General features: G+C 46.7%; 1 protein-coding gene across 1 annotated transcript in view; it reads left to right on the plus strand.

The window, feature by feature from the left end:
- The first annotated feature begins 435 nt into the window (after nucleotides 1–435).
- ESS2 (ess-2 splicing factor homolog) overlaps nucleotides 436–24387 on the plus strand; it is a 35037-nt gene continuing 11085 nt past the window's right edge. Inside the window, exons 1-3 of the mRNA XM_040416371.1 lie at nucleotides 436–639; nucleotides 5647–5812; nucleotides 15246–15326. Of these exons, the coding sequence (XP_040272305.1) occupies nucleotides 490–639; nucleotides 5647–5812; nucleotides 15246–15326 (397 nt within the window). The 5' untranslated portion in view covers nucleotides 436–489. The remainder of the gene's footprint in view (nucleotides 640–5646; nucleotides 5813–15245; nucleotides 15327–24387) is intronic.

The following is a 24387-nucleotide window of genomic DNA, read 5'->3' on the forward strand; positions in this document are numbered from 1 at the left end:
TCCAGGCTCTCTAAGGACATTGGGGGGCGGTGTCATTTATCAAACTGGAGTAAAGTAGAACTGGCTTAGTTGCCCATAGCAACCAATCAGATTCTTACTTTCATTTTCCAAGGGAGCTGTCCAAAATGAAATGTGAAATCTGATTGGTTGCTATGGGGAACTAAGCCAGTTCTACTTTACAACAGTTTGATACATGATCCCCATGGTCCTTACCAATGATGGGAAACATCCAATTCTACCAAAGCTGTCTCTCTCCCGTCACTGCAAAGTAGCCCTTGGCCGGGCGGCCCCTAGTAGTTATGTAAAGACTAGAATGTAAGAGCGCCCGAGAGGTATCGGCTCCCAGTGATATTTGACTACATCTCCCGGCATGCCTTTGCAGGCGGACGGCGTCTCAGCAGGCTCAATTCTCCCTCACTTCCGCTTTGCGGAACCTGCTGTATTTTCCTCTTATGTGAGTGGTGTGTCGTTGTGCTACCGTAATCCAGGATGGCTGCCCCAGTACCTGAGAACCCGCTGTCTGGGGCACTGGTAACGCAGAAACCCGGGTCCACGGCTCTGGCAGTGGCCGAGAACCCGCCGACAGCTGAAGCTAAGAAGCCGAAGAAGAAAGTCTTGTGCGAAGAGACGTACATCCAGGTGAGGAGCGCTGCGGTACCGGCCCGGGTCTGAGCAGTGACATGTATAGACATTACATAGTGCAGAGACGTACATCCAGGTGAGGAGCGCTGCGGTACCGGCCCGGGTCTGAGCAGTGACATGTATAGACATTACATAGTGCAGAGACGTACATCCAGGTGAGGAGCGCTGCGGTACCGGCCCGGGTCTGAGCAGTGACATGTATAGACATTACATAGCGCAGAGACGTACATCCAGGTGAGGAGCGCTGCGGTACCGGCCCGGGTCTGAGCAGTGACATGTATAGACATTACATAGTGCAGAGATGTACATCCAGGTGAGGAGCGCTGCGGTACCGGCCCGGGTCTGAGCAGTGACATGTATAGACGTTACATAGTGCAGAGACGTACATCCAGGTGAGGAGCGCTGCGGTACCGGCCCGGGTCTGAGCAGTGACATGTATAGACATTACATAGTGCAGAGATGTACATCCAGGTGAGGAGCGCTGCGGTACCGGCCCGGGTCTGAGCAGTGACATGTATAGACATTACATAGTGCTTCTATTCTGTCCATAGACGTAAACACGCTCTTTCATGTAGTGGAGCAGGGCATCCATTCTCCTAAACAACACCTTACATCTGCCCCCACTCTGAGGATTTCCCAAGGGGCTAATATATGAATGTACATAGATATATATCAATGTCCATGGCACGGAATATTGGAACGCGTGTTAGATTGGGGCCATTCTTTATAATATGGCAGCTTTCCTAATGCTGGATAACATCCCTCCCAGCTCCTCACTGTTTGGTTTCAGTAGGGCACCTTGGCAGAGCTAGTCAGATCCCAGGGGCCACCTCGAAGAACGCCCCTGTTGGTAGCTGTTCATTTATTTAACTTTTAGAAGTTTCCAAGCGACACCTTTTATGGGTGTAAACCTGCATGGTTAATTACCACATTGCAAAACCAGGGTGCAGTCCTAGGTCCTCTCCTCATCCTCTTAGGGTACTTTCACACTAGCGTTGTTTGAATCCAGAAAAACGTGTGAAAATGTATTACATTTGATTCCTGATCAGGATTCTGATCACAATGAACAAATGCATTGGAAAAAACTGATCCGCCATTTATGGACTTTTTTTGCACATTTTTCGGGTTTAACATGCAAATGCCGGATCCAGTTTGATGGAACACACAGCGCCGGATCCGGCATAAATGCAAGTCAATGGGAAAAATGCCAGATCCGGTGTTCAGTCAAAGTGTTCCGGATTTTTGGCCGGAGGTAAAAATACAACATGCTACGGTTTTCTGAAAAGCTTGATCAGTAAAAAAGACTGAACAGGATGCATCCTGAACGGATTGCTCTCCATTCAGAATGCATGGGGATAAAACTGATCAGTTCTTTTCCGGATTTGAGCCCCTAGGACAGAACTCAGCGCTGGAAAAAAAAAAACGCTAGTGTGAAAGTACCCTTACTGCTGGGGTTCCTCAGGGTTGAGTCCTAGATCCTCTGCTCATCCTCTTGTTTGGGTTCCTCAGGGTTCAGTCCTAGGTCCTCTGCTCATCCTCTTGTTGGGGTTCCTCAGGGTTCAGTCCTAGGTCCTCTGCTCCTTTCTCTTGTTGGGGTTCCTCAGGGTTCAGTCCTAGGTCCTCTGCTCCTTTCTCTTGACACGGCTCCTCAGGGTTCAGTCCTAGGTCCTCTGCTCCTTTCTCTTGTTGGGGTTCCTCAGGGTTCAGTCCTAGGTCCTCTGCTCCTTTCTCTTGTTGGGGTTCCTCAGGGTTCAGTCCTAGGTCCTCTGCTCCTTTTTCTTGACACGGCTCCTCAGGGTTCAGTCCTAGGTCCTCTGCTCCTTTCTCTTGTTGGGGTTCCTCAGGGTTCAGTCCCAGGTCCTCTGCTCCTTTCTCTTGTTGGGGTTCCTCAGGGTTCAGTCCCAGGTCCTCTGCTCCTTTCTCTTGACACGGCTCCTATTGGACAGACTATCAGTAGATTTTGGTCTGCAGTACCATCTCTATGCTGATGACCTACCTATACACTTCATTTTGAATTATCACCCTTGTCTTACTACAGAACACCAGTGACTCTGTCCACTGTCTCTAACATCATGTCCACTTTCTGTCTGAAACTGAAATCTTTCCAAAACTGAACTTCTTGTGCTCTCTCCATATACTCGCCTACCTAAGTGCTCATGCACACGACCGTTTGTATTTTGCTGTCCACAAAAAATACGGATGACGTACGTGTGCATTCTGTATTTTGCGGAACGGAACAGCTGGCCCCCAATAGAACAGTACTATCCTTGTCCGGACAATAATAGGACATGTTCTATTTTTTTGCGGAACGTAAATACGGACATATGGAAACGGAATGCACACTGAGTACCTTCCGTTTTTTTTTGCGGACCCATTGAAATGAATGGTTCGGCAAACTGTCCACAAAAAAAATTGACCGGACATGGAAAGAAAATATGTTCGTGTGCATGAGCCCGAAACCTGATATCTCCCTCTCAGTGTGTGGCACTACTATAACATCTAGGTAGCACGCCCGCTGTCTCGGTGTTATGTTTGACACTGATCTTTCCTTCACTCCCTATGTTCAATCTCTTGGCTGCTCATGCCTCCTGCACCTCAAATATATCTCTAGAATCTGCTCCTTTCTTACTGTGGAAACAACAAAAACTCTCATTGTTGACCTGATCCATTCCCATCTCAATTACTGCAACTCATTACTGATTGGTCGCCCCCTCACTAAACTTTCCTCTATCCAATCTTTATCGCAGGGCGCATTCAGATGACCTCACTTTGTTTTGCGTTTCACAATTTGCGGAACGGAACAGGCAGGCCATTTTAGAAATGCCTATTCTTGTCTCCACAGTGCTGCACCCCCTACATCTCCTCTACCATCCTACCCGTGCTCTAGGTTCTGCAAGTGACTTTTGACTGACATCCACCATAAACTAAACCTCTCACTCCCGTCTCCAAGACTTCTCCTGAGCTGCACCAGTTCTCTGGAATACTCTACTCCAAGCAATTAGGTTAATTCACAACATCCAAACATGTCTTTTTAGGTTAGCCTATCACATTCCCTAATCTTACTCTTCTCCGTTCACTGCCCCTTTAGCATTCTTTTGAACCTGATCCATCGTCAAATATCCACACCCCATGCACTCAAAATCACTACAGATATCAGTTGGTGACTGGCTCATGCAGCTTTATATCTACTCCCCTAATGTGTTAGGATAGCTGGACCATTGTACAAAACAAGCACTTGTTACCGTCTGTGTCACCCCTATCTCCCTATTGATTGTAAGCTCTTGCGAGCAGGGCCCTCATTCCTTTTGTCCTAATTGTTGACATGTTTGTTGCTATCTAAAGTATGATTATTATTTTTTTTCTACATGAACCCCTGAACTGTAAAGTGCTGTGGAATATGCTGGCGCTATATAAAAAAAAAGATTATTATAAACCACTGCAAATTGTCAAAACTGCTGTTTCTCAGTTGACATTTGCATGTGGTTTTCAACCCCACCTGAGCAGGGCGGACATGTGGATTTTAACCTAAAGCAGGGATGGCCACTCTGCGGCTTTCCAGCTGTTGCAAAACTACTAGGGATCGACCGATATTGATTTTTTAGGGCCGATACCGATAATTTGTCAACTTTCAGGCCGATAGCCGATAATTTATACCGATATTCTGGGTATTTTTATTTTTGAGGAAAAAAAAAAATTTCCTACACAAATCTGCTGAAAATTAATGTTTATTGTTAACGTGTATTATTATTTTATTTTTTTTGTAAATCTTTTTCATTTATACTTAATATTTTTGTGTTTTTTTTTTTTTTACTAACTTTTAGCCCCCTTAGGGACTAGAACCCTTGTCCCATTCACCCTGATAGATCTCTATCAGAGTGAATAGGATCTCGCACTCTCCCTGCTGCCCTGTGCTCTGTGCACACAGCAGCATGGAGCTGACTATGGAAGCCAGGGCTTTAATAGCGTCCTGGCTGCCATGGTAACCGATAGGAGCCCCAGGCTTACACTGCTGGGGCTCCGATCGGAGGAGCAGGGGAGAGGGGATCCTGTGGCCACTGCCACCAATGACTAGAACTGGGGGGGGGGCGCACTGCGCCACCAATGACTAATACTAGGGGGCTTGAGGGGGGGGGGGCGCACTGCGCCACCAATGTTTTTACTATTGGGGTGGGGGGCGCACTGCTTGAGGGGGGGGGGGGCGCACTGCGCCACCAATGAAGATACCTCTCTTTCACATACAGGAGGCGGGAGCTGGCTGCAGAATCACATAGCCGGCTCCCGACCTCTATGAGCGGTAGCTGCGATCCGCGCCACCTAAGAGGTTAACTACCGCGGATCGCAGCTACCGCTCATAGAGGTCGGGAGCCGGCTATGTGATTCTGCAGCCAGCTCCCGCCTCCTGTATTTGAATTAATGAAAGACTCATCTTCATTGGTGGCGCAGCGGCCACAGCCCCTCCCCTCCTCTTGTCTTCCGTCCTGTCATTGGCGGCAGCGGCAGCAGCATCACAGGGGGAGGAGACACTGCTTCCTTCTCCCCTGTGCTGCGGAGGGAACACAGAACGCGCTGAGAGCAGCACGTTCTGTGTTCCCAATACGTTATCGGTATATCGGCAAACTAGATGCCGATACCGATAACGTTCAAAATCCTCAATATCGGCCGATAATATCGGCCAAACCGATAATCGGTCGATCCCTAAAAACTACAACTCCCAACATGCCCAGACTGCCTACAGCTATCAGCCTACAGCAAGGCATGGTGGGAATTGTAGTTTTACAACAGCTGGAGAGCCACAGGTTGGTCATCCCTGCCCTAAAGCCTTTCACATTCTGCTTGGACAAGGGGATCAGAAGGGCAAGAAACCTCTGACTGGGCTTATAGTGTCTCCTTGAGCCTTACAATTCTGTAACTTTTCTATATCTGCTGCATTTATATTTTTTAAGCCTTGCAGAACACCATGTTAATTATGCTCCTTAAGATTAACCCTCAATATTACTTCTACAGAATTTGCAGAAAATCATCCAGAGAGATTTCTTCCCAGATGTGGAGAAGCTCCGGGCTCAGAAAGAATATTTAGAAGCAGAAGAATCTGGAGACCTTGAAAAAATGAGACAAATAGCAATCAAGATTGGCACCTCCGGCAGATGTTCTCGCGAATCACCTTTACCCTGTAAGTAAAATGTCCTAAACTAGCTGATTAGATTGGACATTTAATAGTCATATGAATTATGTGCCTTGATTTAAAGAGGTTGTCCCATTACAACTTATCCTCCATCCACAGGATAGGGAATAAGTGTTTGATCGGCTGTAGCACCTGCCAATAATTAGAACCAGGGCCCTCCGTTTGCATGGATTGCTAAACATGTATATGTACTGATACTCTATTCTGCACTTGGCTGTCTAAGTTGTAATTATAAGACAATCCAATTAAAAACTATGGACTTTTTATTATTGCATTGTACACATTTTCAGCTAAAAAAAAATTCAGTTGGTCTTTTGAGCCCCTTCCTCTGTACAGCCTTGAGATTCTCTAGTATCATGTTCTGTATTTTTACTGTGTTCCATCAGGCAGCTTAGGCTGATGGCTCCAGATCTCTGACCTTTATAACATGCATTATAGCTCAATTCTTATCTTACTGATAAGAATGTGGCTTAAAGGGAACCTGTCACCAGTTTTATGGTGTCCTAACTAAGGGCAACATAAATAAGTGACTGATTCTCTTAGCAAAATGCTGGGTCACTTTCTTTAATTGACCCAGTCAATCTGCCAACATCTTGTATTGAAAAGCTCCAGCTCATAATGATGAGTCCTGAATATTCATGAGCTCCTGACTCTCCCCGCCTACCAGCTGCTGATTGACGGTTATTTTCCATATGAATCAGCAGCAGGTAGGCAGGGGAGTGGCTATAGCTGTTAATTTAGCATTATGCTGGACTCGATAGCATTACGCTGGACTCGATAGCATTACGCTGGACTCGATAGCATCACGCTGGACTCGATAGCATCACGCTGGACTCGATAGCATCACGCTGGACTCGATAGCATCACGCTGGACTCGATAGCATCACGCTGGACTCGATAGCATCACGCTGGACTCGATAGCATCACGCTGGACTCGATAGCATCACGCTGGACTCGATAGCATCACGCTGGACTCGATAGCATCACGCTGGACTCGATAGCATCACGCTGGACTCGATAGCATCACGCTGGACTCGATAGCATCACGCTGGACTCGATAGCATCACGCTGGACTCGATAGCATCACGCTGGACTCGATAGCATCACGCTGGACTCGATAGCATCACGCTGGACTCGATAGCATCACGCTGGACTCGATAGCATCACGCTGGACTCGATAGCATCACGCTGGACTCGATAGCATCACGCTGGACTCGATAGCATCACGCTGGACTCGATAGCATCACGCTGGACTCGATAGCATCACGCTGGACTCGATAGCATCACGCTGGACTCGATAGCATCACGCTGGACTCGATAGCATCACGCTGGACTCGATAGCATCACGCTGGACTCGATAGCATCACGCTGGACTCGATAGCATCACGCTGGACTCGATAGCATCACGCTGGACTCGATAGCATCACGCTGGACTCGATAGCATCACGCTGGACTCGATAGCATCACGCTGGACTCGATAGCATCACGCTGGACTCGATAGCATCACGCTGGACTCGATAGCATCACGCTGGACTCGATAGCATCACGCTGGACTCGATAGCATCACGCTGGACTCGATAGCATCACGCTGGACTCGATAGCATCACGCTGGACTCGATAGCATCACGCTGGACTCGATAGCATCACGCTGGACTCGATAGCATCACGCTGGACTCGATAGCATCACGCTGGACTCGATAGCATCACGCTGGACTCGATAGCATCACGCTGGACTCGATAGCATCACGCTGGACTCGATAGCATCACGCTGGACTCGATAGCATCACGCTGGACTCGATAGCATCACGCTGGACTCGATAGCATCACGCTGGACTCGATAGCATCACGCTGGACTCGATAGCATCACGCTGGACTCAAATCAGCTCATTAGCATGCGGCATCTTTGTGTGTGTATATTATGAGGTAACCATCTGTCACACCAGTAAGTGAATACATCTAAGGCACCTTTTAGTAGTTAATGATTGTATATAATTAGTTAGATTATAATCAAATATCCACATGACAGGTTCCCTTTTAAATAAGTGTTTATGGCCTTTTACTAATTTAGAGATAAGGGTTATTAGATGAGGGGCACAAAGTGAAAGTACAATTCACTCAGCTAGACAGTTAACCCCTTGTGACAGAACGGCTGAATATTTCTAATAAAATCTTAAAAAAGAAATTGCCCAGAGGGTGTACATAGCCTTTAAGTATCTGCAGGGTACATCCACACTGTGTGTAATTTGCGGAGGCAAAATCTGCTGTGGATCCACAGCAAAATCCGCACAAGTTAAATGTGGATGTGTAACAGATTTTGCTGCAGATTTGCCACACATCTCACCCGGTGCATTGCAAACGGTGAAATCTGCAGCATAAATTGGCATGCTGTGGTTATAACATCTACACTGCAGGTCAATTTACACTGCAGATTTTTTCATAAGTGTTAGGGCTCATTCAGACGGCCGTATGCTGTCCGCAAAAATACTGAATGCTATCCGTTTTTTTGCGGATCCGCAAAAAAACGGATCTGCAAAAAAACGGATAGCATTCAGTATTTTTGCGGACCCATAGACTTTAATGGGGCCATGTCCTGATTTTCACGGACAAGTATAGGACATGTTTCATTTTTTTTGCGGATCCGCAAAAAAACGGATAGCATTCAGTATTTTTGCGGACAGCATACGGCCGTCTGAATGAGCCCTTAGGATGAGATTTTCTGCAGTAACATCCACTTTGCTGCTACTGTACTACGCTGAGGATTTACAGAAGGCAGGTCCACAGCATATCAGTCCCACAAAGGACTTACCTTAAAACTGAAAATCCTCCAGATATGCATAGGGTTTACCATATTGGGGGGGGGGGGGGGGTCTGTTTTGCGGTCCGACAAAATGATCTGCCTGTACGTGGATCTAGGGAGTGGCAGATCACTATGTGACAACGGTAATTCTCACTATGATTAATGCCTGTGATATATTGTTATTCATGATGTGTCTCTAAGTCTACAGGTAACGGGAATGTATTTTTTGCTAGGCTTGTCCCGGAAACAGAAAAAGATGTTTATCGTCCTAAAACTCCCGTCCATGTCTGTGATGACATCTGTGACAAGATGTTAAATGGTTCATCTGTGAAGATGTCCGTGAAGCATCCGTGTTTGGTCCGTGTGTCCATTTTTTGTCCTCCGTGTGACATCTGTATTCCATAGATGCTGATAGGCTTAAAGGGAGTCTGTCATCAGCATTTCACGTTTGTAACCCTTCCCATAGCTTTCAAGCATGCTTACAGTTAATAATAACAGTAATTAATGTGCATGTGCCGATGGACCGCCTCCTTTGTTGTGTTTTTGATCGTTAGCCGGCGCATGCGCAATAGTTACTGTGATGCCGTACAAGGAATGGGCATCGCAGTGCGCATGCGCCGGCCGACGGACTGAGTGCACAGGTGCGGGATCTCAGCGAAACAACAAGTTAGTAGATAGGCGGTCAGAGGGAAAGGATGGGCGGGCGGAGGGAAGGAAGGGGCGGGGGGAAGCGAAGAAAAGGCTGAGCTAGCAGGGCACCTACGAGCCCTCATTTGCATATGCTACAAAGATGTTTTTTGACGGTTTTATAAGTCCAGGATTGATGCTAAAGGTAACGTTTTTTATTAACTGTAAGCATGCTTGAAAGCTATGGGAAGGGTTACAAACGTGAAATGCTGATGACAGACTCCCTTTAATATTAGTTTCCAGAGCATGTCTTACCAGTGGTCAATGAAAAGAAGGGAACAAACACGGATGGTATCCATGTTGTGTCTGTGGGTTTTCATGGATCCGTAAACTATAATGTGCGTGAGTTAATCATGGACAAAATAGGACATGCTTCCGTGGTTTCACCATGGACCCACGGTCCATATAAACCACTGATGTGTGAATACAATCACTATAGTCAGTGGATATACAGTCCTGATCAAAAGTTTAAGACCACTTGAAAAATTGCAAAAAATCCTATTTAGCATGGCTGGATCTTAACAAGGTTCCAAGTAGAGCTTCAACATGCAACAAGAAGAAATGGGAGAGAGACCAAACATTTTTACATTTTTTGAGCATTCAATTTAATGAAAACAACGAATAAACTGAAACAGGCTGTTTTTCTGCTGATCAAAAGTTTAGGACCACACCTCCAAAAAAAATAAAATAATCCCCCCCCCCCAAAAAAAAAAAAAAGAAATCCAACTTCCAAACATTATCTCGGTAATGAGTAGCTCCGCCGTTATTGTTTATCACTTCCAAAATTTGTTTCGGCATGCTTGATGCAAGCGTTTCCATGAGGTGAGTGGGAACATTTCTCCAAGTGGTGAAGACGGCTGCACGAAGGCCATCTACTGTCTGGAACTGTGGTCCATTTTTGTAAACTTCCCTTGCCATCCATCCCCAAAGGTTCTCAATTGGATTTAGATCAGGGGAACACGCAGGATGGGCCAAAAGTGATGTTATTCTCCTGGAAGAAGTCCCTTGTCCTGCGGGCATTGTGTACTGTAGCGTCCAAGTCGTTACCACACAGACGAGGGCCCTCAGTCATGAGGAATGCTCTCTGCAACATCTGGACATAGCCAGTGGCCGTTTGACGCCCCTGCACTTCCTGAAGCTCCATTGTTCCACTGAAGGAAAAAGCACCCCAGACCATTATGGCGCCCCCTCCACTGTGGCTCGTAGAAAACATCTCAGGTGGGATCTGCTTGTCATGCCCGTAACGTTGGAAACCATCAGGACCATCAAGGTTAAAGGGCTTCTGTCACCCCACTAAAGCCTTTTTTTTTTTTTTTTTTTGCTACTTAAATTCCTTATACTGCGATATATCAATATATAATGCTCTTACTGATTTTCGTTCTGTAGTTTCTTCAAAAAACAGACTTTTATAATATGTAAATTACCTCTCTACCAGCAAGTAGGGAGGCTACTTGCTGGTAGCAGCCGCATCCTTCTTTCATAATGATGCCCCCTCCTCATGTTGATTGACAGGGCCAGCGAATGCGCTCGTCCTCTGACTGGCCCTGTCTGCGTTCAAAATTTCGCGCCTGCGCCCTACCAGTCTTCAGTCGGCGCAGGCGCACTGAGGGGAGGACGCTCGCTCGGCCGCTCCATCCTCCAATGCGCCTGCGCCGATGACGTCACATCTACACCCGGCGCAGGCGCACTGAGGAAGGAGCGGCCGAGCGAGCGTCCTCCTATCAGTGCGCCTGCACCGACTGAAGACCGGTATGGCGAAGGCGCGAGATTTAAAACGCAGACAGGGCCAGCCAGAGGACGAGCGCGTTCGCTGGCCCTGTCAATCAACATGAGGAGGGGGCGTCATTATGAAAGGAGGATGCAGCTGCTACCAGCAAGTAGCCGTCCTACTTGCTGGTAGAGAGGTAATTTACATATTATAAAAGTCAGTTTTTTGAAGAAACTACAGAACGAAAATCAGTAAGAGCATTATATATTGATATATCGCAGTATAAGGAATTTAAGTAGCCAACAAAAAAAAAAATATGACTTTAGTGGGGTGACAGAAGCCCTTTAAAAAAAAAAAATCTCATCAGAGAATAAAACTTTCTTCCACCTTTGAATGTCCCATGTTTGGTGCTCTCTTGCAAAGTCCAAACGAGCAGTTCTGTGGCGTTCAAGAAGACGAGGTCCTTGAAGACGTTTTTTGTTTTTGAAGCCCTTCAGTCTCAGATGTCGTCTGATGGTTATGGGGTTGCAGTCAGCACCAGTAAGGGCCTTAATTTGGGTCGAGGATCGTCCAGTGTCTTGACGGACAGCCAATTGGATCCTCCGGCTCAGTGCTGATGAAATTTTTTTGGGTCTTCCACCATAACCCTCAGGATCATTTAGGAAATTCCAAATGACTGTCTTACTGCATCCCACCTCAGCAGCGATGGCGCGCTGTGAGAGACCCTGCTTATGCAGTTCAACAACGCGACCACGTTCAAAAAGGGAGGTTTTTTTTTGCTTTTGCCATCACAACGTGTGACTACCTGACAGAAAATGACAATGAATCACACATCTTTGGACAGATTTGGCCTTTTAAAGGCATGTGGTCCTAAAATTTGGATCAGCTGAAAAACAGCCTGTTTCAGTATAATCGTTATTTTCAATTAATTGAATGCTCAAAAAATGTTTTGTCTCACTTTCATTTCTTCTTGTTGCATGTTGAAGCTCTACTTGGAACCTTGTTAAGATCCAACAATGTAAAATATGATTTTTTTTGCCATTTTTCAAGTGGTCTTAAACTTTTGATCAGGACTGTATGAGCCGTCCATGGAGATCACGGACAGCACACTTACGGCACTTACTGATGTGTGAACGAACCTAATGCATGAACGGCCCCATTGATATTCATGAGTGGTGTTTGTTGATGTAGGTCAGTGGTGGGCAACCTTTTTTGTCAACTGAGCCAAATATCGCCAAAACCACGATTGGAATTTCTTTCGAGAGCCACATTTTTAAAACCTAAAATATTGCATCAACAGAACCAGTGAGGACTATTAGGCTTATGCACACGACCGTGTGCCCGCAAAAAAGTAGCGCATGCTGAAGTGAATGGGTCCATGATGCGTGCTGCACACGGCCATGTGCAGCCCGCATCATGGACCCATTCACTTCAATGGGTCCAGGATCCCGGCGCATGCACTACTTTTTCGCGGAGCAGAGGCACAGCCAGAAGCACCATGGAAGCACACTGTAGCACTCATATTCCGGATACTGGACCCATTGAAGTGAATGGGTCCATGATGCGGGCTGCACACGGCCGTGTGCAGCACGCATCATGGACCCATTCACTTCAGCATGCGCTACTTTTTTGCGGTGCGGGCAGTCGGATGCGGATCGCGAACCCCATTCAAGTGAATGGGTCCGCGATCCTCATGCAGCTGCCCCATGGTCTGTGTCCGTGCATTGCGGACCGCTATTTGCAGTCCGCAGCACAGGCACGGCGCCCTTACATTCGTGGGCATGAGCCCAGAGTGTGTTTTTGAATACTTTTATATGTACTTTCTTTTATTTGGATCTTGATTATTATTTCATTTTATCTTTATCATTTTTTACTTTTCTTAAACTTGTCTGCAGATGTGGATGTAATGTGGATGACGCACTTATGGGGGATATCTGTGGATGACGCACTTATGGGGGATATCTGTGGATGACGCACTTATGGGGATATCTGTGGATGACGCACTTATGGGGGATATCTGTGGATGACGCACTTATGGGGGATATCTGTGGATGACGCACTTATGGGGGATATCTGTGGATGACGCACTTATGGGGGATATCTGTGGATGACGCACTTATGGGGGATATCTGTGGATGACGCACTTATGGGGGATATCTGTGGATGACGCACTTATGGGGGATATCTGTGGATGACGCACTTATGGGGGATATCTGTGGATGACGCACTTATGGGGGATATCTGTGGATGACGCACTTATGGGGGATATCTGTGGATGACGCACTTATGGGGGATATCTGTGGATGACGCACTTATGGGGGATATCTGTGGATGACGCACTTATGGGGGATATCTGTGGATGACGCACTTATGGGGGATATCTGTGGATGACGCACTTATGGGGGATATCTGTGGATGACGCACTTATGGGGGATATCTGTGGATGACGCACTTATGGGGGATATCTGTGGATGACGCACTTATGGGGGATATGTGTCCTCCACAGATATCCCCCATAAGTGAGCCCTCCACAGATATCCCCCATAAGTGAGCCCTCCACAGATATCCCCCATAAGTGAGCCCTCCACAGATATCCCCCATAAGTGAGCCCTCCACAGATATCCCCCATAAGTGAGCCCTCCACAGATATCCCCCATAAGTGAGCCCTCCACAGATATCCCCCATAAGTGAGCCCTCCACAGATATCCCCCATAAGTGAGCCCTCCAGTAAGTAATGTATTAGTGGGGGGAAGGAAGGGGGCAGGGACACTTGCGGTGGGGCCGGTGCACACACCGGGGGCAGCTCCTACCTTTCTGCTGCAGGACATTTCGTTCCTCCTGAGCGGCGGCCTCTTCACCACTCCACCCCTCCTCACAGTGGGCAGCCGAACTAGAGCCGCGCTGCCCGCCCTTCTGCTGCTGTGCGCAGCGTGACATCTCCCTCCGTCATGCGCCTCCTGCCCCGCCTGCCTGCTTCATTCATAAAGTGGAAGGAGCAGACAGATGGGGCAGGAGGCGCATAACGGACAATTTGCAAGCAGCTTGAGCGGCGCGATATGGCTGCGCGGCCGCCCACCCGCCAGCCCGCACCAAAGAGCCGCAGTGAAGGATCAAAAGAGCCGCATGTGGCTCGCGAGCCGCGGCTTGCCGACCACTGATGTAGGTTCTCGTTGAACTCTGGCTGGCTACTCCATCCCCCCTAGCAGTTATAGTTGACCTCAGGATGTTTTTCACTGTCTTTTTCTGTTTTTTTTTAAAGGTTCTGTAGTTAAAGTGGGTATTTTGGCTTCAGAATATTGATGGCCTATCTTCACGGTAGGCCACCAATATCAGATCCGCTGCAGGGTAATTACAGCTTTGCCCCTTTTACTTGAATGGGATGAAGTTGTAATTCCCTTGCACCACCAACTGAATCTGAGTCGCCCCCCACCAATCTGATATTGGTAGGTTGCCCTAAGGGAGGACCATCAGTATTGTGAAGCCAGAATACACCTTTAATTCTATTTAAAGAGGACCTTTTTATTACAATAAAAAACCTCTCAGGCTATGAGCTGAGCGCTGTGATTGGCCAGCACTCCAGCCTGGGAGAAGAAGACGCCCAGGAGAACAAGAGCAGGCTCCTCCCGGTTGAGCCGAAAATCTGAAGATACCGGAGCCTATACCGGGGGATCCCTGGGCGCCGCTCTCCATGTCTGTATACTTAGTTTAGATTTTTTTTTATCGTAATGAAATGTCCTCTTTAAGGTACATGTATTTTTATGGCTCATGCATACGAGCATGTGTGCCCCAAGCCGTTGCTGGGGACTGCAAAAAGCGGTCCACAATGCATGGGCATCGGCCTCATGCCCGCCGTTTGCTGATGCGGACCCATTCCCTTGAATGGGTTTGTGATCTGCAAGATTCAGTATTCACTGCAAAAAAGTAGAACATGGTGTGGAGGCACTATGCACCAAGTGAATGGGTCCGCATCCGTGATACGGAGCACACATGGCCAGTGTCCATATATTACGGACATGGGTTGCACACGTTCGTGTGCATGATCCCTTATAGTGAGAGGATCCACAGTGTCTTGGACAAGTTCGACCTGCCCCACTTTTAGTAACTGCATCCCGTGGCTCAGATTAATGTGAAATGCTCATCGTTTTTATGAAAGCGTAGGTTTTCCATTTGTGTCCTTTTAGTTGGCATGGATAACATACTGTTTCCTATTCTTCACTTTCCATCTTCAGATGTGACACCTGCTACGTTTGAGACACCTGCTGGAATTCCTGGAACGCCCTTATTTAATACTAAACATAGAGAAGAAGACGGTAAGGCTGCTGTGTGCAGGTTGCATTTTCTTGAGGTCACTGGTAGATAAAACAGATGATGTTGGTCTTGTGCACCTGTAAACATGACTAAGGCTGCTTTCACACTAGCATTTCTATTTTCCCCTCACCCATGACGGCACCCATGCGACTAGGACCTCCCATCCTGGACAGGAAACCTGAAGAGTTAAAATGGTTCACACCCCCACCACACCTCAGTTCAGGTTTACTGTCCTCCGGATAGGAGGTACTTGAGGAGTTCCCTTTTTCTTTTTAGGTTCTCATCTCGGAGGGCTGGGAGAGGTCTACAACCCCGTAATGGGACCTACCCCTGGCGGCGTAAGTCTCCGGTGGGAGCCGTCGCCTAAGACTGTCCTGCCTCCTCCCAAAACCTCATTGGGGAGCCGCTGTGGCCGTGTTCAGGCGGCTCCCGGTCTATGGTAGTGCAGCGGCCCACTTCTAAGATGGCGGAGAGTGCTCCCGACGCGCTCTGTGCATACGCGCGAGGGTGGACTCTGCCGGCGGCGCTAACAGGAAGGGAAGGGGCTTGCCGACCTCATGGATTAGGCATTTCTTTTGGGCATACTGTTAAAAGGAGCCGAGGCGTGTAACAAGTCGGCAGCAGGAGAGGACAGCCAGCCGTGGTCCAATTTCAAGGAGTTAAAAGCAGTAGAGAGGGCACTGACGGTGGCGCTTCCAGAAATAATAAACAGAAAGATTCTGTTCTATTCGGACAATTCAACAGTGGTGGCCTACATAAACTGTCAAGGAGGAACGAGAGTCTCTTCCCTCCTACATCTATGCCAGGAGATCTTTTGTATAGCAGAAAGAAGAATGCTTTTCCTTGCAGCGGTACATCTGAAGGGAAAGGAGAATGTTATAGCGGACATCGTCAGTCGAGTTTCCATAAGACAGGGTGAATGATGTCTAAACAAAAGTTTTTTTTGCGTATAGTCCAGAGGTACGGTCTTCCTACAGTGGACCTTTTCGCCTCAAGAGCCAACAGAAAGGTAGTCATTTAGACAGCCCATCAGCAGTGTATGGGTTAGCTCAGGACTGGAGCCAAGAATTAGGGTACACCTAACCTCCAATTTGCCTCATCCCACAAGTATTGAAGAAAATAGAGAGAGCGAATGCCTCCGTTATCCTGATTGCTCCAAAGTGGCCCAAGAGGTCCTGGTATTCGAATCTTCTGAGGTTGGCAGTACAGCCTCCGTGGACCCTACCATTGAGTGAGGGCCTTCTTTACCAGGGTCCGCTAGTTCATCCCAGCCTAGAAGTTCTTCAGCTTTCGGCGTGGATTTTGAAAGGGAGGTCTGGTCAGGAAGGGCATTGTCAGACAAGGTGGTTTCCAACTTGCTAAAAAGTAGAAAGGCGGTTACCTCTAAAAAAAAATACAGTATATTAAAATTTGAAATATTTTTTTCTACATTCCTAGGTCACAGCCCAGATCCCTTTTTAAAGCTCCACAAATACCAAGAATCCAAAATTTTTTTGCATGCAGGGCTAGATAGGAATCTTAAAGGGAACCTGTCACCGTGATTTTGTGTAAAGAGCTGAGGACATGGGTTGCTAGATGGCCGCTAGCACATCCGCAATATCCAGTCCCCATAGCTCTGTGTGCTTTAATTGTGTAAAAAACCCGATTTGATACATATGCAAATTAACCTGAGATGAGTCACTTGAAAAGTGGGTGTTATCGATGTGCTAATGTCAGCTGAACATAACTATATTAGTGCCATCTCAGTGCCTGCCGCTGTTATTGAGAAAAACGGACTTTTATAATATGCTAATTAGTCTTTAGGAGCGGGGGGGGGCGTTGCCCCTGCTCCTAGAGGCTCCGTTCTCCCACCTCTGGCCACGCCCTGCTACACTAGATTGACAGGGCCAGGCAGCGTTGGTCTCCTACATCCGGCCCTGTCTAGGACATTCGGTGAGGATTAGGCTGCGGGAGCCCAGCGTATTATTACCAATGTGGGTTAACTGGTGCGGCGTAAGACTCCACTAGGAGCAGCCTGCCAAGTCCTTCTGGGTCTCTGACTTTGCTTTGTCAAGCTGGCGTTTCGTGCAGTTCCGGAAGTTACTGTGAGGTAGCCCCGGCACGCCGGATCCTCCTGGCAGGGTTTAGGAGGTCCGGGGCCTGTACTGTTTCTTCTTCTGGCTTCCGGTAGCCTTACAGAAGCTAGGGGAGGTTCCTTGTTTTCTTTGCACGCTCCGTGTGTAAACCGGAAGTTGCGGGTCGCGACTTCCGGTATTTGGAACGCAAGTTGGTTTCGGTTAACCAGCGTTCCAGGAGGTAAGCTGGTACATCCTCCCCATATAGGCCGCATTTGGTATGCCGGCAGGGACCCGACCTGGGTTGTTTGACCTCCTTCTCAGTGTGTGGTCAGAAGGATCCCAGCCAGCCTGCAAGCATCCCTAGGTGCATATGGACGCTCTATCCTGAGACACCTTCCTCAGCCACGGGTCATTCTAATATCATATCTAATGAGTGAATCTTCTGAGAAAAATGAGCAAGGAGAGATCCTAGATAGTTCAAGCTCTTTCTTGGATGAAGTTTCCTTTATTCTCCCCTGAGGATACGGATTACCTACACAAAGCTATTAGAACCACGATGAAGGTGGATGAATCCAGAGAACAAAAGTCCTTTCAAGATATAATGTTGGGGATCTGGGTCACAAAAGATCAGAAGTTTTTCCGTTAACATTTAATTCAGAAAGAATGGAAGAAACCGGATAAGAATTTTTTTTTATTCCCAGAAGTGTAAAGAGAAAATATTTTTTGGATGAAGGCGAGTCATCCTGTTGGGGCAGGCCTCCTAAACTAGATGCCCCTATTGCGAAAATCTCAAATAGATCTGCTTTGCCTTTTGAGGATCTTGGCGTTTTAAAAGACCCGATGGATAGACGGTCGGAGCTGTACCTTAAAAAAGTTTAGGAGGCCTCTACTCAGGCCTTTAAGCCTAATATAGCCACTACCTCCACTGCCAGGTCTTTGAAATTGTGGCTTCAGGATTTAGAATCCCACATCCAGAATAAGACCTCTAGGGACCAGCTCCTAGGTTTTTTTCCCACTATACTTAAAGCGGTGGACTTTATTTCAGATGCATCGGCCGATGCGTTAAGATTAAATGCTAAATCTTCTGCTCTTTCCAATTCAGCTACAAGAGCGATTTGGCTGAAAGGATGGTCTGATGACACAAGTTCAAAAAACAAACTTTGTTCTATCCCATGTCAGGGAGAATTTCTGTTCGGTTCAGTTCTGAATGACCTCTTGGAAAAAGCCTCTGATAATAAGAAGGGTTTTCCCGTATGTAATCCCCTAGGAAGCAGCAGTTTTTTTGAAAAAATTAGAGAAGTTTCGATAAATCAAATAAAAAGCAAAACAGGTGGAGAGAAAACAAGGGTAGAAGGGATAGAGGTTTCCTCTTTAATTCCCAGTCCTCTTCAGGCCCCAAGTCTAGTCAACAATGACGGTTACTGTCCTGTTGGGGAAAGACTATCTCTATTTTCTCGGGCTTGGGGGAAAATTTCTGCAAGCCCCTGGATAAATGGTATCGTGAAAGACTGACTCAAAATTCAGCAAAAGACCTACCGGTAGCACTAAAGGAGGAAGTGTTTTCCCGTTTAAAGAAAAATGTCCTAGTTCCCGTCCCAGACTCAAAAAAAGGAAGAGGGTTTTATTCTTCCCTTTTTTCTCGTACCCAGAATGATCATAAATCTGAAAGACTTAAAGGCATTCTGTCACCTCTTTTTACCCTATAGAGATGCGGACATGCACGTCTAGATCACCGCTAGCATGTCCGCAATATACCTGTCCCATAGCTCTGTGTGGTTTTATTGAGTGTAAAAAAAGATTTTATATATATATATATATATATATATATATATATATGTAAATCAGCCTGGTAAGGAGCCCAAGGGGCTGTACTAACCGTTCTGGAGCCCAGCCACGCCCCCCTGTGAAAGAGCCCATCACCGCCTGTATCCAGGAATCTCCTACTTGCTCAGAAAGTCAGATCGCCATAATCTCGCGATGCGCAGTTCCTTCCCTGAGGCTGATGCCAGCACAGGGAAGGAACACTATGCCAGCACTGCGCATCGCGAGATTACGGCGATCTGACTTTCTAAGCATGGAGGAGATTCGTGGATACAGGGGGGCGTTGCTGGGCTCCAGAACGGTTCGTGCAGCCCCTTGGGCTCCTTACCAGATATATATATATCTGGTAAGGAGCCCAAGGGGCTGCACGAACCGTTCTGGAGCCCAGCAACGCCCCCCTGTATCCACGAATCTCCTCCATGCTCCAGAACGGTTAGTACAGCCCCTTGGGCTCCTTACCAGGCTTATTTATTTATATATATATATATATATATATATATATATATATATATATATATATATATATATATATATATATATATAAAAAATCATTTTTTACACTCAATAAAACCACACAGAGCTATGGGACAGGTATATTGCGGACATGCTTGCGGCGATCTAGCCGTGCATGTCCGCAACTCTATAGGGTAAAAAGAGGTTACAGAATCCCTTTAAATCAATACCTCGTCTACAAAATATTCTGAATGGAGTCCGTACAGTCGGCAATAAAGCATCTTTTCAAGGACTGTGTAATGGCCACCTTAGACATAAAGGACGCTTACTATCATATCCCTATTCATGCCGATTTCCAGAAATACCTCAGAGTAGCTGTGTCTATGGAAGGTCAGGTGCATCATCTACAGTACAGAGCTCTTCCATTTGGAATTTCCTAGGCTCCAAGGCTTTTTACAAAGTTAATGGCAGAGGCCATGGCCCACATAAGGGGAAAAAGACATTCTCGTTATACCTTAGATGACCTCCTGATTGTAGAAGAATCTGTGGAACTTCTATCCTCTTGTCTGCTGGAAGTGGTAAGCATTTAAATAAATCTCGGATGGCAGATAAACTGGGAAAAATCCAACCTAACCCCTTCCCAACAATCTGTCTTTCTAGGTTTTATCCTAGATTCAGTAAATCTACGGTGCATCCTCCCTCAGCACAAAATAGACAGATTAAGAGAAGACGTGCAAGTCTTGATGGCCTCAAAAAAATCAAACTATTAGGCAAGGGATGGCAGTTCTTGGCAGAATGACCTCCACAATACCAGCAGTAGGTTGGTCCCTGTTTCGCTCCAGGACGCTTCAATGGCAGATCTTAAAAGAATGGCAAGGATCATTGTCCCCGCTGGATACCCCTCTTCCTCTCACCCCACAGGTGATACAGTCCTTAAACTGGTGGCTACAGCCTTTAAATCTGGCTTCCCGTGGATTCTGCAAGAACAAGTAACCGTATCCACGGATGCCAGTCCAACCGGATGGGGGGCATTCTGTCAGTGGGGGGTGCTGCAGGGAGTTTGGAGTCTAACAGAAAGCCAGGATTCCCAAAATGTCAGAACTAAGATCGGTTCTGCTAGTCTTCAGAGCTTTTCTGCCCAGATTAAAGGGAATAGGAGTAAAGATATTATCTGACAATGCTACGGTGGTCTCCTACCTAAACGGACAAGGAGGGACAAGGTCAGAGCGTCTTATGTCCTTAATCACAGAAATGTTCTATTTAATCATTCCTTTTATCAAAGCGGTATACCTGAAAGGAACAGAAAACAGTCGCAGATTACCTAAGCAGAAACCATTTGGATCAAGGAGAATGGTGCCTTAATCAGGAGGTCTTCTACCAGATAGTTCACCTTTGGGGTCATCCTCAGAGAATCTCTTGGATTCAGAGAAAAGTCTATCAGGGATAGACGCCTTCTCTCTTCCTTGGCCTGATCAACTTCTGTATGCCTTTCCTCTTCTGAGACTTCTTCCAAGGGTATTGCAGAAACTGAGGCAGGAACAGACAAAGCTCTTTCTAATTGCACCCTTCTGGCCGAGAAGGACCTGGTTCTCTTGGCTAAGAAATCTATCTCTGACAGATCCTTGGATTCTTCCGAACAGGCAGGATCTGTTATTCCAGGGACCTGTCTATGATCCAGAAGTAAAGAACCTTCACTTGGCAGCTTGGCATTTGAGGGGGAAATATTAGAACGTAGAGGTCTATCCAAAGAGGTCATTTCCACCCTTTTATCCTGTTGTAAGAGGGTAACCTCCACTATTTATCTTAGAGTATGGAATACTTTCTCAAAGGGAATCTGTCACCTCCCAAAACCATCCCAAGCCGCCAGCAGTGTGTTTCTGATGATGCCTTTCTTCCTGAAGGCAGATGTGGCAAAAGTACTAAAAACTCTGTTTTATCCCCTGCCCAGCGCGCTTCTACACACATGTTTGAAGTCAAGGGGGCAGTGGCCTCCTTGCTTCAAGTCACGGTAACCACGCCCCCTTCCCTGCCCCTTCGCTCGTTGATCCTTTGAGTCCTCCCCCCTATGCCTAAAGGTTCTGGAATTCCTTCAAGAAGGCCTCAATAAAAACCTTAGGCTTAGCACCCTTAAGGTACAGGTCTCTGCGTTGAGTGCCTTTTTTGATTGCCCTATTGCCAATCATCCTTGGATTAGGAGATTTTTTAAGGCAGTTAGTATTCTAAGGCCTGTAATCAGGTGTTCTTTTCCCCCCGTGGGATCAGAATTTAGTCCTGTCTAGGTTGGAGTCTCCTTTTGAACCACTACAGGATTTACCCATTAAAATATTATCTTTTAAAACTGTCTTCTTGGTGGCCATCACCTCAGCTAGAAGGGTGGGGGAGATTTCTGCCTTTTCAGGTCCCCTCCCTATACTAACATCTTGGAGGATAGGGTGCTTATGAAGGGTCCATTCACACATCCGTAACTTGGGTCTGCATCCGTTCCGCAATTTGCGGACCCATTCACTTTCAATGGGGCTGGAACGGATGCAAATCCGTTTTTTCGGGATCCGCAATTCCGTTTCTGAAAAAAATAGAACATGTCCTATTCTTGTCCGCAATTGCTGACCAGAAAAGGCATTTTCTATTATAGTGTCTGTGATGTGCGGTCCGCAAATTGCGGATCGCACATTGCAGGTGTCCTTGTTTTGCGGATCCGTAAAACACTTACGGACGTGTGAATGGACCCTAAACCAGACCCAGCATTTCTGCCTAAAGTGGTCTCTCTTTCATAGGTCCCAAGATATTATTCTCCCATCTTTGTGTCAATCCCCTAAGAATGAGAAAGAAAAGAAACTGCATTGTCTAGATGTGACAGGCATCTTTTGACATTAACTGAATGTCACCAGTCAGTGGAGAAAATCCTCTAGACTGTTCGTACAGATCTGTAGGGCTGCCACATAGAAGTCTCCAAGTACCTTTTTCCGTCACTACAAGTTAGATTTAGACTCTAATGATAGTCTTTCCTTCGGAAGGAAGGTATTACAAGCGGTAGATGAAAATCTCCTAATCCAGTTTCAGGGAAAGTATAGGGGCCCCAAGGTTTCCACTAGCGTTATTGCTAGATAGGTAAAGAATGCTATTTCTCTTGCCTATTCTTCCCTTAGTCTGCACCCTCCAAGGGGGTTTGGGGCTCATTCTTACCAGGGCCATTGCGACCTCTTGGGCGGATGCTTCTCTGGCCCATATATGTAGAGCCGCTACCTGGAGCTCTCCCCATACTTTTTCAGATATTACAGGCTGCATCTTGACTCAAATGCGACCTTTTGGGAGGAAAGTGCTACAAGCTGTAGTCCCCCCCCCCCCCCTCCCTAATTTTTGTCTGGTTTATAGTTTAGTCTCGCATGGGTGAGGGGAAAACAATAATTGATTTTACCAGTAATTGTTTTTCTTGAAACCCATAACGGCACCCCAAAAAAATCAATATATCTAGATAGAGCCTCTTTTCCTTGGAAATTTGGAGGAACTACCGGATGGATTCTCCTCTTTCCACTATTCATGTTGTGTTCTGTGACCTGTCCTTTAATCCTTCTTGCTTGGTGGTTGGCACGCCTCCGGAGTTTGATTTATTATAATCACTGAGGTGTGGTGGGGGGGTGAACCATTTTATCTCTTTAGGTTTCCTGTCCCGGATGGGAGGTCCTAGTCGCATGGGTGCCATCATGGGTTTCAAGAAAAACAATTACCAGTAAGAGCAATTATTGTTTTCCGGTATTGAGATCAGTCATAGGGTCTCAATACCGGAAAAAAACACTTCCGTTGTGTCCCTATTCATTGTCAATGGAGACAAAACGTAACTGAACGGAATGCTCCAAAATGCATTCCGTTCTGTTCTCATACCAGAGAGCAAACCGCAGCAAGCTGCGGTTTGCTTTCCGTCCTGGGGTGTGGAGCCAGACGGATCTGTCATGACCCACAATGCAAGTCAATAGGGACAGATCCATTTTCTCTCACACAATAGAAAACGGATCCGTCCTCCACTGACTTTCAATAGAGTTCATGACGGATCTGTCTTGGCTATGTTACAGATAATACAACCAGATCCGTTCATAATGGATGCAGATGGTTGTATTATTAATAACAGAAACGTTTTTGCTGAACCCTGCCAGATCCAGTAAGAAAACTAGTGTAAAAGTAGCCTAAGCTCTACTGCTTTTTGTTGTATTATGGCGCCCTTTAGGTTGTATTGGCACATAAAGGAGATGGCCACTTTCTGTTTCTGTATGGCTATATTTGGTGTTGACACCTGAGGTGTTAATTGGCAGGGTCACCGTGCCCGCCGCCCACCTTTGTATTAAGTGGTTAATTATATTCATTGGTGGTGCAGTGGCTACAGCGCCTTCTCTTCAGTGCTATTTTCATTGGTGGCCAGCGGCAGCCGCGTCGCAGTGGGGAGGGAGGGACTGCCTCCTTCTCCACTGTGCTGGCTCAGGAGAACATGGTGCGCGCCTATGTTGGCACGTGCCATGTTCTCTAACAGATACTAGGCTGCAACCCTAGTACAGATCAGTTTACTGCAGTTACCTGCTTATCTGTCATTCTAATCCTGCCTGTAATGATATCACCTCTGTGTATAGATATGACAGAATCCTCCATTCACAATAGATGATTGTCACATCTGATCTATTATTTCCTTGTACAATGACTTCTGCACCGGTCACAGAGCATGCCTAGAAAACTCTCCCATAGAAAC

The sequence above is a fragment of the Bufo bufo genome, chromosome 2 (assembly GCF_905171765.1).
Source record: "Bufo bufo chromosome 2, aBufBuf1.1, whole genome shotgun sequence".
NCBI classification, from domain to species: Eukaryota; Metazoa; Chordata; class Amphibia; order Anura; family Bufonidae; genus Bufo; species Bufo bufo.